The sequence below is a fragment of the Orcinus orca genome, chromosome 17 (genome assembly GCF_937001465.1).
Source record: "Orcinus orca chromosome 17, mOrcOrc1.1, whole genome shotgun sequence".
Taxonomy (NCBI): Eukaryota; Metazoa; Chordata; class Mammalia; order Artiodactyla; family Delphinidae; genus Orcinus; species Orcinus orca.
In genome coordinates, this window is record NC_064575.1 from 548955 (window position 1) to 563154 (window position 14200).

Sequence of the window (14200 nt, forward strand, 5' to 3'; positions counted from 1 at the left end):
GGACAAATTTAAGGCTCAAGCTTTAAAAACAGCTGTAAACACAAGTTCTCATCTTTCGTTCCACAGGACAATGGGCCCCCGCCGTTCCCGAGCTCTGGGAGTGTGCGATGCTGCAGCGCCACCTGCAGTGATTCCAGAGGCACCCCATGCCACACGTGTAAGCACAGCCTAGCAGCCCCCTTATCGAACCAAAAACCAGACACCAGCTCCCTTCTGCCAGCCATCAAGTCAGCACCTACAGCAGCACCAGCTGGAAATCATGTGTGAACCCCAAGTACTGTGGGCTGAACTGTGAGCCCCAAAAGGATGCCGAGGTCCTCCTAACTCCCCGTATCTGTAAATGTGACCTTATTTAGAAACGGGGTCTTGGAAGATCGTCGAGTTAAAAAGAAAGTCATCAGGGTGGGCCTTAACCCTAAGTAACAGCGTCTTTATGAAAAGGGAAACTTTTACACATGAGGCAGGTGTGCACACTGAGGGAGAATTCTCGACCACCCACAGGCCAAGAGATGCCCGCAGCCCCCAGCGGCTGGGAGAGGCCCAGTCACAGCTTCAGCAGCAACCACCCAGCCGACACCCTGGCCTTGGGCTTCTGGCTCCAGCGCAAATGGGCTCATGGTTTCTGTTGCCTGAGCCCCGCAGCTAGAAATCAAGTGTTACCCTGAGGGAGGGGCCCTGCTGCAGCCCCAGGCCAGGCCTCTTCTCCGCTCGAGGGCCTTGAGGGCCTTGCCGTCTGCTGCCTGGGAGGGCCCTCCTCTCAGCCCCCTTCAGCGGCTCCCTCTGCCTTTGCACAGCCCCCTCTCCAACGGATAAACACAGCAATGATATGCGTTACCGGGAATCTTTCCCCACTTTCTTTGCTGCTGTAAACCAGGAAGGCTGGCAGCCATAAGAAAACTGCCAACACATATACTTCCTAACACAGGTCACTTCTAACTCGAAAGAAGTTAATTTACGTGTTTTACAAGAAAATGATAGAAGAATGATGCTGCGCAAATAACACAAGTTGGCAAACTGATTCAGAGGATAACGCCATGCTCTGACCCTTTACATCTTTCTTCACTGTGGGTATTTTTTTTAAGTAGATGCATGTAATTGCAAAGAATTTTTAAAGAAATCATAAATTACTTACTTCCTCTGTATTAATAACAAGCTTGGCTAAGAAGAGACGGATATTTAATGATACTGATGGATTTCCTAGTTTGTCGTGAAGAAATTTCATCCATGGAGGAAGACTTCTTGGCACTGAACCCTGAAATAATACACTCAAAATTACTTCAGTTAAAAAAAAAAAAAAAAAAATTACTTCAGTAAGGAAGTGGAACCAAACAGCTTCGTATTTTGACACTATGAGACAACAATGACAGGGCAGGAGACGAGTGACAAGACATCACGTGTCTGAGACGGAACCCGGTTTAGGCTTCGATGTGAACCACTCGCTCTCAGCGTGACAGGGCGAGCAGTGGTGAGCGAGACCGGGAAGATCAGTGCGCCTGCGAACCCACACTACAGCCCCGGCTCAGCCCAGGCACCTCTTCTGGCCGAGTGGCCTGCAGCCTCTGCATGTGCCGGACCAGGGCCGCCATGGGGGCCATGCACTCGTGCCGATTTAGCTCGTCCATCTCCAGCTCCAGCACGTCGCCTGGGACCTCGGGGTCTGGACGCTCCTGGGGAGGGAGAGGCCGGTGAGGTGGCGGCCCACAGCGCGCTGCTCCGAGAAGAGCTCTCACGCAGGGGACCTCACGTCTCCGCGTGTCCTCGGGAAGTACCCCATCCCCCCGCCCCCGGCCACACTGGCTCTCCTCCAGGCTCGCGCTCAGGTCAGGGTGTCACTGCAGACACTGCTGCTTCGGACCAAGTTCAGTCGTGTGAGTCCCGACGGGCCCAGACCCTCTACATCTTGAGAGCCGCAGCCTGCATCATTCTTCGTTGCCACTTTATGTAGGAAGTAGAGCTACTGAAGTAGAATTATAGAATAAATTTTTACCGATTTTTCTCAGTACTTTGAAAAACTTTGTAAACTCCTTAATTTGCCCTAAAATTTCAATCAATAATAGAACAAAACTTTTAAAACATTCTTGATCCCTTTTAAGAAAAAAGAGCAGGAATAATCATTTTATAAGTGTGATGCTGAACTGAGGTTTTACATACACGTATGGTGTATTTCACACACACACAACTGATCTGGGTGGTTCCTAGCACAGATCGCTTCCAGGAAAGAACAGCGTAAGAAACGCTGAGAGCACAGTTTGGATAAAGGTCGGCCTAGGCTACTAAATGCTTGTGGAGAGTGGGCAGAAAAAGGAATAAAAAAGGCCCTAGTGAATTCCGTCATTCTGTCTGCCCTGGTGGCAGTAACTACTCCAGAACATCTCCCAAGACGGACAGCCCTGGACACGTACTCCTCTCACAACCTCCGTGCCCGTGGTGTCTGGCCCCAGGCGATGGGTAAAGTCTACAAACTGGGGCAGAAGAGAGAGGCGGGGTGTCACGGGTTAGTGACAGCAGGCTCACTCAGCACCGAACAGTAACCGACACACAACCAGGGTCACGGGAGATGAGAGAGACAGGCGCACCCAGCAAGCCCCCCGGAGAGGCGGGAAAGGAGTGCATGGCCACGGACGGCCATACCTGGGCCCACTCAGCACGTGGGCGGCCAGAGCCACCGCCACGCGAGGGGCCGCTCACGGGGCAGGCTGCCTGCAGAGCTGGCACGGGGCAGGGGGTGGGAGGCGGGGTGGGTTGGGGGGGAGGGTTCCCTCTGAAAGAATGACCAGCGTGAGGTCAGCCCAAGCTAGAAACGGAGTGCTGTGCCGGAAAAGCGGCTCTGTGAGCTATGGACGACCCCGCGAGCTGCTGGACCCCGGAAGAGAGACTGAGCTCAACCTCTCAAAGCAGCCGTCAGACCCAGTGCACCCCCTGCCCGTCACCAGAGCCCACCCTTCAGGGAGGAGGCTCTGCTCAGGCCGGGGCACTGACAGCAAACACCCCTCCCGGGGGCGGGAACGGACAACAGTCAGCCAGCGCGGTCAGCTCTCTCAGGAGGGCCTCACGCAGCTCTGATGCAAACACTGACCTGACCGCGGGAGGAGCCCGGCTAACGTGAACCCGCCCTGCATGCTGGCGGGGTCAGACGCTGAACCCCAGGACGAGAGGCCGGCGCCCTGCCGCCCCGAGGCTCCCCTTGCCCCCCAGACAACAATGTTCAGTAATCACCCGTCTCCAGAAACGGCCGGCGGTGGACTGAGGGTCTTGGGAGCCATACGAGTAGCTCTGAACTCCAGTACAAAAGTCGAACTGACTCATCTCCTCACTCAGGCTACTGTCTGCCAGATATGACAAGGAAGACATATAACACGGGCCGCCTGAAGCAAAAAAAGAAGGAACTACATTTACTCAAACTAGTAAGAAATGGGTTTCTCTACGCTCAAGTGATACCCGGATACCTGCACCGAAGGCGTTCATCAAACCTGCGGCTCTCACTCACCACCCGGATCCACAAGCAAAAGAGCCTGGGGGGACCTCCTTGCACTCTGTCCCCACTGAGCAGTTACTCTCTGCGGCAAACAAAGGCATGAAGTCGAACTAGATCCAGTTTTTGGATGTGATGCTAACAGAACTTCTTGCACTGAAAATTCTGATGATGTACACTCTGCCCATAAAGCCTAACGTAAATGCTGCAAGAGATACTGCTGAGAACTAACTAATTCAAAGTATGTAAGGGACTTAACTGGTCCAGATTTTATCCTCAAATCAAGAAGAAAGAAAAAGCTATGAAGAAAATGAAGCAAAAAATTGAAACTAGGAGCGTGTGGAGGGAGAGAGAGTTGATTCTAAACCGGGAGGCTAGGAGAACTTCCTTCAGAGGAAGGGGCCATGCTGGCCTCTGGGGCCGAGATTAGTCCACCTAGGGGAACAGCACAGCAAACGCCCTGGGGCGCAGGGAGCAGACATGGGTATAGCGGGGAGGTGGGAGCCGATGGGAGGTTTGGAGGAGAGGAGGGGCAGGATGGGACTGTACTTTCACACAGGGTTCTGAAAGTATCTAAATAACACACAAACATAATTCAAACACAAGCAAATAAATGCAGGTCAATCTTGCTTTTGTTAAAAAAGCGTACCACATCTGAGCCCCCTCTGGCCACCTCGAGATGTTTCTGTGCTGTTAAAGTTTAACTAACTAACTGCATTTCTTTCAAAGTACAATTCCATTTGCCACTTGAAAATAAAAATTTTCAAATTCAGTTTCAACGTTGGGGTATTTAAAGTATTGTCTATTTATATAACAAATACCAACTACTGGAATCTTTCTCATCATTTTAAAAACGTCCTACCTGAGTCCCCATTTGCTGCTTCCCTGGCTTCTCTCCTAATTTCAATGTACCTCTTCTTTCTTTCCATAGGAACCTATTAGGCAAAAACAGACAATTTAAGATTTCTTAGAATCGTGGTCACATATTTCCTATTTTAGTAGCAATCTGGCAAAAATCACAAATATTAACTTTTAAGCAAAAACTTTAACCAAACTTAAAAGCACTGAAAACCCCCTACAAAGACAGGCGGGCGCCCTTCAGGAAGGCCCCCCACCCCAGCCGGGTGCCAGGAGCTGGTGCCCCCCTCGGGCTCTGGGACCCGCGTGGGCTGCACCCCTCCAGCCACAGGCCTGGGGACCCACCGTCTGCACTTATGAGCCTCAGCTCCCTGGACGGCACAGTCATAACAGGTCACAGCACCTCACGGCTGCGGCGGAGTTCACAAGTAATGCACGGTTAAGTGTCTGAAGGCTTAACGGACGTGTGTGTTTATTATTTCATGTCTTTAGTTCTTTGAACACAGGCCTAGAAAGAACTTGCCAGTCTTGTTCCAAAAGGGCTCAAGGCGGGAAGCAAGCACTGGCCTGAACCTGTGAGCCACCAGGCAGATTACGAGGGGCGGAGGCCAGAACACCAGCCCGCCCCCCAGGCCCCGCTCGCTCTGCCCACCCTCCCGCCCACCGGGCTGTGAAAGGCTGCTGCCCCCCAGCCTCTGCTGAGCTCGACTGAGCCTGAGCTTGGCTCCTTTGCCAGAGCATCTTCCCCGCAAGACGTCTGCTCCCGGCGCCCGAGATGTGCCGACCCTCCCACCAGGGCCCCTAGGGCCTAACCCTGTATCGGGGTGGATCTCAACATCACTGACCAGAGGAACTTCAGAAAACAACTTCAGGGATGTGTCCTAAGAGCTCCTTTCAGTGGCATTTTCTCTCCTTTACAAGTTGAGGGAAAACCCAAGTCATGAACAATTTTTTGTAGTTGCCTGAGATTGTATCTCCGGTCAAACTGTAAGAAGCTGCCAGTGTTTACAGTGTACAGCAGACTTGAGTACTGGGCAGTTAATGTTCAGCGCAATGTGTGTGTTTCTCTATAAGCATTTGCTAAGTGTTCGTAGCCTGGAAACACCACGAAAACTTTCACTCACCTCCACTTCTATGGGAAACGTGTAGCAGCGCTTCAGGTCTATCAGATTTTCAAAAATGAGCAAGTTCTGTGAATGCAAAGCCCCACATGAAGATGCCTGAGTGCCAGGTGGTGATGCCGGGCGCTGACGCCACCCCGGGGTCCCGCCCTCCGCGTCCGCATGCAGGGCTGGAGGAGCACACCCACCGCGGCTCGGGCGGCGCAGACCCCGGGCAGCCCGGCCGGCAGTCAGGAGGGGCCTACCTTCTCCGGCTTCTCACTGAACAGGAAGCCCTGGTAAAACTTGAGCTCGGTGAAGACACAGCGGATGGCAGCGATGGCGCAGTTGTAGGCGGCACAGTGGTACAGCCGCCTGCGCTCCAGCAGCTGGGCCTCCCCCGCCATGTTCTCCGTGAAGGCGTCGTGGCACAGCCTGCGGGCAGCCGGGCGAGTGTCAGTCCATCCAGGGGGGTGAGCCGGCCCCACGGGCGCCCACACCCACACCTACCGGGGCTGCAACAAGCCGGGTGGGCAGTGGCCCAGCCTGAGGGGCAGGAAGGGCTCTACCAGGCGGGGCCTGAACTGACCCTGGGGAAGCAGCATACGGGCACTGTGAGGGCATGGAGGGGTGGCAGCGGCGGAGGCAGGGGTGGCTGCCACACCCAGGAGCCCGGTCTCGCCCTGCCAGCTGCGGCCAGCCACCGTGAGCACGTGAGCACGGTGTGCACGTGAGCACAGTGCAGTCAGAACACGGCCACCCCACATCTACGCTGCTGCCAGCTGCTCCACGGGGCCCAGGAAGCCGGAGCAGTTACTGCCCAGCCCTCGAGGGGAGAAGCCTGCCGGCCCCTGCTACTAGGACGCGGTCCCTCTGAAGGGCTTCAGGCTGGGAAACAAAACAATCAGGTTCCTGTAACATATGGACGGTCACTCTGGCAGCAGGGCTGAGAGCGGCAGGCCTCGGGGTGGGGAGACTTATTACGCAGGAGGCCACTGAGGCGCTTCACCAGCAACCCCAGTGCCACACGAGCCACTGGTTCCAGGAGCCCCGCGGACATAATCCACCAGCTCTGGGGCCGGCAGGGTGTGTGCAGAGGTTGAAGAGATTCAGAAGGAAAAATAACACGACCCCCAAGACGCTCATGGTGACAACGTCATCCACTGAGGAGGACATGCGAGGAGAGGGTTGGAGGAGCTGAAGGTGAGCCTGCAGAGACCTGGCACACCGGTGCCCGACACTCAGAGGAGCCTCACCAGAAGGCCGGCTTCGGAGGAAATGGATCTGACTACTCTGTGCGTTACGAAACGTCTGCTTAGAAGTATGTGACACTCCTTTAATTTTGAATGACAGAAAAAATAAAATACACTAAATCCCTCCTTACTGTGAATCATACCACTAGAAACATATCAAGCTATTGAGGGAGAAAAGACAGTAGGAAAAAACAGTAAAAGAAAAAGCTTTAATCTGCATAGAAGATGTGTCTAGGATAGAACGTTACCCAATAACATGCTGAATTAACGTCCATCTAAGTAGTCTGTACATAGGAAAACTATAAAAATTCGTTTAAACATTTATTCACATTATATACATGCATAAAAATATACGCATCACAGATATTAACAAATTAAATACAATCCGAAATTAAGTAAACCCTTACTTGATGAGGGTCTTTGTAAGCTCATTTCCTTCTGGGACACGCGAGCCGTGGAACACCTGATTAATTTTAGATTCCTTGGAGTGAACATCACCTTTCGGAAGACGAGAGTACATCACATCGAGCAGCTTATAGTAGCCCATCTTCTTGGTGATTTGAGTATCAAAGGAAGATTCATTCAGCTAAGAAAAGATAACATGAAAAGTATTTTACTGACTAAATGAAATTTAATACTCAACGCCCTTTACACTGAAAATAATTTTAACAAAGATGTTAAACCACTTCAACAAGAGGTAGCCCAAGAGCTAAAACGTGGATGTAAGTGTTGATGTGTTCTACTTAGTGTGGCAGCAAGTACTGACTTCATCTCAGTGAAACTCATTTGGGACTTCTGGGCCTCCAAAGCTGTGAGAGGATAAACTTGTGCTCTAGGCCACCAAGCTTATGGTGATTTATTACGGCAGGTTAAGGAAACTAATACACATTTTGGTACCAAGAGCTGGAGCTCTACTGCAACAAATGAAAAAAATACGTTAAGTGGCTTTGGAATTGAGCAGAGGGTAGAGGTAGAAAAAATTTTTGCCATGCATGACAGAAAAGGCCTAGCTTGCCCTGTAGAGACCACTGTTAGGAAATATCGACATTAAAGGCACTGCTGGCGAGCACTCAGAAGGAAGTGAACAGAAAGCCAATGTTGTCTTAGGGAATGCCCGTCAGCATAAACATATTTTTATTAGAAATATGGACATTAAAGTAGTTGCTGGTGAGGTCTCAAAAGGAAGTAAGTACCAGATTTTTGGAAACTGGAGGACAGAGGATCCTTGTTAGGCGGCTAACAAGAAAACTTAGCTGAACAGTGTTCTGAAGTGCAGAAAGCAGAACTTGCAGGCTGTGCACTTGAACACTGAGCTGAGAGGATTTCCAAGTAAATTTGCTGGAGGTACTGCCTGGCTTCTCCTTTGCCGCTTATAATAGAATGTGAGGTGTGAGAAATTACTTGAGACAAAAACAGTCAAGCAAAAAGAACCAGAACTTGATGACCTGGGAAGTTCTCAGCCCGTGCAGACTGCAGAAGACGCTAGCGTCAGGAGACTGGCTGCTGGGAAAGCATGCTTCGGCGAGAAGCCTGAGGGCATGGCTGAAGAAACGAAGCCTGTGGCTCACGGCTGCGCTCGGCCACCTCACAGAAGCCACGCACAGGGAAGGGACTCTCCTATCTCACAGAGGGAATCTCCAGAATAAGCATGAAAGAGACAGAAGGTTTCTGAGAATGTTACACCAGATGAACTGAAAGGGACAGAGACAAAATGAAATGGAAAAAAGGATGCTGTACTCCCCAAATTCTACAGGCAACAGACAGACAAAGCTACTCAGCTGCAAACACCTGCTAACCTTCAAGAAAAAAGAAGAATGACTCCAAGGATGGAGTCTCTGCCCAGAAGGCAGAGCACCAGGCCACAGAGCATTATTCCCAGGTCTTGAAACCTAATGGATTTGCCCAGCCGGATTTTAAACTTGCTTTGGAAAACAGACTCCTTCCTTCCATTTCTCCTATTTGGAACAGGAATGTCTATAATTACCATCCTATGCCTGTCCCACCACTGTGTTTTGGAAGCAAATAATCTGTTTTCTAGTTTCACAGGTCCAAAAATGGAGAGAGGTTGGCCCCAAGATGGATCACACCCAAAACCTACCCATATCTGGTTTATATGATTTAGATGATGAGATTTGGGACTTTGTGCTAATAATATTTAGATGAGGTTTTGGACTTATAAGTTGATGTTGTAATGGGTTTAGACTGTGTCAGGCTGAATAAAGCCCCAAAAAGATACCCACATTCCAATGCCTCAGACCTGTGACTGTTACCTTGTACAACAGAAGGGATGAGACAGGTGAAATGAAGCAAAGGATTCTGAGAAGATTATCCAAGTGGGCCCGAAATGCAATCATATTTACAGGCAGGAGGCAGAGAGAGACTAGACAGAACTGCGGAAGCTGGAAGCACCTAAATGTCCATCGACAGAGGAGTGGATAGAGAAGCTGAAGCTGTGGTGCACAGATACGATGGAATACTACTCAGCCATGAAAAGAATGAAATAATGCCATTTGCAGCAACACGGATGGACCCAGACATAATCATACTAAGTGAAGTCAGACAAAGACAAACACCGTATGTATCACTTATATGTGGAATCTAAAGTATGACACAAATGAACTTAGTTACAAATCAGAAACAGACTCACAGGCACAGAGAACAGACTGGTGGTTACCAAGGGGGAGGGGAGGCGGAGCGGATAAATTGGGAGTTTGGGATTAGCAGATACAAACCACTACACATACAACAGATAAACAACAAGGACCTACTGTATAGCACAGGAAACATTCAGTACCTTGCAATAAACCATAATGGAAAAGAATTTGAAAAAGAATAGACACATGTACATGTATAACTGAAACACTTTGGTGTGCACCTGAAACTAACACAACACTGTAAGTCAACTACACTTCAATAAAAGAAGAAAAATGGCGGACTGTTTAAAACAGAAGAGGAGGACGACGAAGCCAAGTGACCTGAGAAGCACGGGAAGGGGCACCGTGGCCACGAGCCAAGGGGTGCTGGTGCCTCTGGAGGCTGTTGGCAGGGTGAGCAGTCTCCTCCCCAGAGCCTCCGGAGCAAGTGCAGCCCCAGGAAACGGTTTCTGATTTCTGGTCTCCAGAGAAGATACAGATTTTCTGATTTCTATTTCTATTCAGGTTCTGATTTCTATTTCTCCAGAGAAAATAAAGGCCTGTGGCTCTAAGCCACATCTGTGGTCCCCTGTGACAGCAGCCTGAGGAAACTAACGCAGACACCACGTGCCTGCAGGCTGAGACCAGGACATGGAAGCGACGCTCCCTGAGCTGCAGACGCCCCTGACTGAACACATGGCAGTTTCTAACGACACTGACCATGGAGATCTGTCAACTCTTATTAACATTCAATTTAATAACAGACTACGATACCTTTACAAATCTGGACTTCAACACATCAATGGCATCCACCACAATGCTGCTAAAGAAGTCTCTCAAAGCACTCAAGTCACAGTGCCACAACAGAGTGAGGAGAACGCGGTCCACAGTCGCTTGGCGGGTGACGCTGGGAAGGAGGTCATCCCTCCTGAACATCCCGTACACACTATCCAGAAGCCCTAACTGTGTTGCACATGAACTCCTAAGAAAAAGAGAAAATTACATGCACATTCAGGCTTGCAACAAATATTTCATGACGGCCTACTACATTCCAAGCAAAGTGAACGCCAATGACTATGAATCAGAAAAATACCTTTAAAGATCATATGTATAAAAACCAGGAAATACAAGAAGCATTTTTACATAGGTCATGTTATTTTACTCATCCCCAGAAATCCTCATGCCTATTTAGACATTAGGAAAAAGAATTTTTTTCATTTACTTTCAATATGGTCTTTCTGGAAGGCTTTGGAAGAGACTCAGCCTCGACACCATCATGTATCCCAGAACCTGAAACTCATGAATCCTGATCAGACAATTCCAGCCTCTTCCTCAGTAATGAACCACCATTCCTACTTGCCAGGCAGAGAGAATTCAGCTGGCCCTTTGTAACACGGTATATGAATGATCACCTATACGATTCCATCTATACATCTATTAATTAAGAATAGCGTTAGCTATTCTTAATTAGCGTTAGCGTTAGCTTAAATAGCGTTAGCTTCCCCGCCTATAAAAATAAGAGGTTAGGACTGAATGATCATTAAAATCCTTTCCAGTTCTAAAATCTCGATGCTCAGAAGTTAGCTATGACCCAGAGCAAAAATACTGGATTTGAACGTCATTCAGTCACAAAAATTTGAGGTTGCAGGACACCCCTAGATCTACATGGGCTCTGCAATATTCATCTGGACACTGTCCTAGATTTCAATTCTCTCAAGGAGCATCCTGCTTTGAGCACAGTGGAGATGCACAGCCCTTACACAGAAACCTAAAGGAAAGAGGAGGAAAAGGAAAAGAGCATAAATGGGCCAACAGATGGGTTTACTGAAAAATAAATGCAAATGAGCATTAAATATATGAATATATGTTCCATTTTACTCATAATAAAAGAAATACAAATTAGAGCAACACTGAGAAATCCTTTCTCCCCTATTAACGCTGGAAAAAATCCAAATGTTTGACAATATACTCTATTGGCAAGACTGTGATGAAACATACTTTCATCCACTGCTGGAAGGAATGCAAATAATACAGCCTCCAAAAGGGGATGTGGTGATATCTAGCAAAGTCACAAATGCATTTACCTTTTCACTCACATTTACAAATCCACTCCAAAGCTACACTGGCAAAATACAACATGACATGTGCACAGGGCTATTCGCTATGCCATTATTCTCATCAGCAAAAGACTGACCAAAAGCCCATCAGTAGGGGCTGCTTCAAAATACTTGGTACTTCCACACAGTGAATAATTACACAGTTGTTTAAAAAAAAAAAAGGAAAGCAGAAGATCTCTACGTGCTGATTTAGCATGATCTGCAGAAAACATGAAGTAGAAAGAAAGGTGAAAGGGCAGAAGACGATAGGAGAGGGAAGCAAGGCTCCTGAATGTAGCGCATTACGTACTTCTAACGTTCGAATCACGTATGTATTTTACATATTCAATAAGAAAATTAAGTCAAAAAAAAAACACAAAAACTTCTAAGATCTGAAAATGAATTAAAGCATACCTAATGAATTGGTATAATAACTGCACATTGAAAAACACTTTCAAGTGATTCTGGAACACAAAATTTGACTGTATATCCTCAGAGAATATATTCTAAGTAAATTATAAATAAAATTTAAAATGTTAACTTCTTCCAGCTATGATTATTCTTAGTAGTAATACTGGTAGTGTTAGTTTTGAAAATATTTTATGTGTATTATAGGATAAAGCAATTAAATACTGGTGAAATGTTATTAAAAACAACACTGAACAGAAAATAATTAAAATCTACAATGTAAGGGAAAAATAATAAAAGTAATAAAAAACCCATAACGTTAAGATTGAAAGGAAAGTATCAGGATATTTTTCTTTTCCTTAAAACAAACAAAACTATTCCTCAGTACAGCACTAACCAGTAGTAGTGCTATAACCCAGTAGCACTAAGTTCGCCGAGGACCCAGCCTGTGGTCTCTAGGTGCCGTTTCACGGGGCTCTCTAGAGAAACAGCTTGACTCTGGGTCAAGGTGAGCCTGCGGTGATCTGCTGAGCCAGAAGACATGTATAAGACATCAGAGATTAAGGAAGGCTGCCCAAGAACCTAGGAGCCGGCCGCCATGGACTCCCACTGCCACAGATGGGAACGGTGTGAACATAAAAAAGAATAACAACTGCCACTGACTGAAATTTACTTGTTTTGTTTTTAAAAGTTCTAAAACTGAAAAATATTAACTAATTTTCACAGAGACAACTGTAGCACTGGAGTAAGTTTTAGAACTGGGATGTGGAAAATCCTCCAATTTTGTCTCTCTTTTTCAAAATTGTTTTGGCTGTTAAGGGGTATTTTGCATTTCCATATAAATATTAGGAACTGCCAGTCAATTCCTGTACCCGAAAAATGAGGCTTGCTGGAATCTGGATATGGAGTGCATTAAACCTAGCAATTTGAATAGAACTGCCATGTTAACAATATTGCATCTTCCAACTCATGAGCATGGACTATCTCTCCATTTACTTAGATCTTTAATTTTTTAATTTCCTTCAGCAATAGGTTGTAATTTTTGCTGTACAAGTCTTGTGCTTCTTGTGTTAAGTTTATTCCCAAGTGTTTTATTCTTTTTGGTGCCATTATGAATGGTATTACATTTGTAATTATAGTGTCAAACGTTCTCTGTTCATAAACAGAACTACCACTGACATTAGAATACTATGTATTCTGAATCCGACAAATTTTCTATGATTGTTTATTGGTTCGAACAGTTTCTTGTAGATCTTTAGGATTCTCTGCCTTGTGCCATCTGTGAGTAGAAACAGTTATACTTCTTTCTTTCCAAGTTGACTGCCTTTTATTTCTTTTGCTTGCCTGACTGCAATGGCTAGAACCTCCAGGACTATGTTGGATAGAAAACAGACGTCCTCGCCTTGTTCCCAACTTTGGAGGAAAATTCAGCCTTTCACTATTAACTATTTTGTTGGCTACTGGTTTTTCATAGATGATCTTTTGCAAGTTTTATCATCGATGAGTAAATGAGCACTGGATTTTGCCAAAACTTTATCTGCATCTACTGAAATAATGCACTCATCGTTTTCAAGAACAGAGATGATAATCTCCCACAGAAATAAAACACATATGGTTCCTGGAATCCCAGACGAGGAATGACTCACTTTCTGGCTATCTTCCTGAAAGTGGATTGAAATAACTCTTCCATAACATGCTGTTGCTCCCGACAAAGAATTTCTGTCATCAGCTCCAACAACACGGGACTCTGCGATAACTCCAATGCATCCAGAAGCTAGAGAAGAAACACACACCAATAATAATGACGATGATGATGATAATAATTGCATTGGATTTGTTTTTTGACAGTTCAAATAAAAAGGGAAAGCAAATTATAACAATTTCACAAAGATTAACAAATGCTAATATATGTCATTTTTGCAGCTATGGAATGCCTGGCATATAACAATGTTCGTTAAATATTTGAGTTTTGATTCTCTCAAAGTTTTGCAGATATTCTCCCTCCAACCGTGTTTGGGGCCCTCTCTTCACCTCCACAAGGCCTCTCCTCGGCTCTGGGCCCTCTGGGGGCGGCAGCGTGCGCCCTTCACACCACCCTCACTGCACAGCACACACACTCCAGGCTGTGGGTCCAGTGTTCTCATCTCACCTCCCATCTTCCATCTCCATGTCCTTTTGCTCTACTCTCTAGGAGACAGCTGCAATCTTATCTTCCATTTGGTGAAGGTTTTTAAATTTTTCTTTTGTGTATTTAATTTCCAAGAGCGCTTTCTTGTTCTAGTTCATGCACTTGATATACTGTCTCTCCTCTCTGAAGCTGCTCTGAACAGTCTCTTCGACGTTCTTATCTCGACTTGTTGCCTCTGCTCCGAGTTCCTTT

At 47.0% G+C, this 14200-nt stretch overlaps 1 protein-coding gene across 5 annotated transcripts in view; it reads right to left on the bottom strand.

Moving 5' to 3' along the window:
• Window positions 1-14200, bottom strand: part of PRKDC (protein kinase, DNA-activated, catalytic subunit) — a 150603-nt gene that overhangs the window by 59908 nt on the left and 76495 nt on the right. For all 5 annotated transcript variants that reach the window (XR_004486071.2, XM_033437691.2, XM_033437690.2 and 2 more), the window contains 9 exons: window positions 13467-13594; window positions 10091-10298; window positions 7091-7269; window positions 5697-5865; window positions 5455-5520; window positions 4335-4407; window positions 3217-3365; window positions 1533-1667; window positions 1133-1252 (listed from right to left, as the gene is read on the bottom strand). Coding sequence is in view for 4 of the 5 variants with exons in the window: in XM_033437691.2 (XP_033293582.1) it covers window positions 1133-1252; window positions 1533-1667; window positions 3217-3365; window positions 4335-4407; window positions 5455-5520; window positions 5697-5865; window positions 7091-7269; window positions 10091-10298; window positions 13467-13594 (1227 nt within the window). In the remaining variant the exon portion in view is untranslated. The remainder of the gene's footprint in view (window positions 1-1132; window positions 1253-1532; window positions 1668-3216; window positions 3366-4334; window positions 4408-5454; window positions 5521-5696; window positions 5866-7090; window positions 7270-10090; window positions 10299-13466; window positions 13595-14200) is intronic.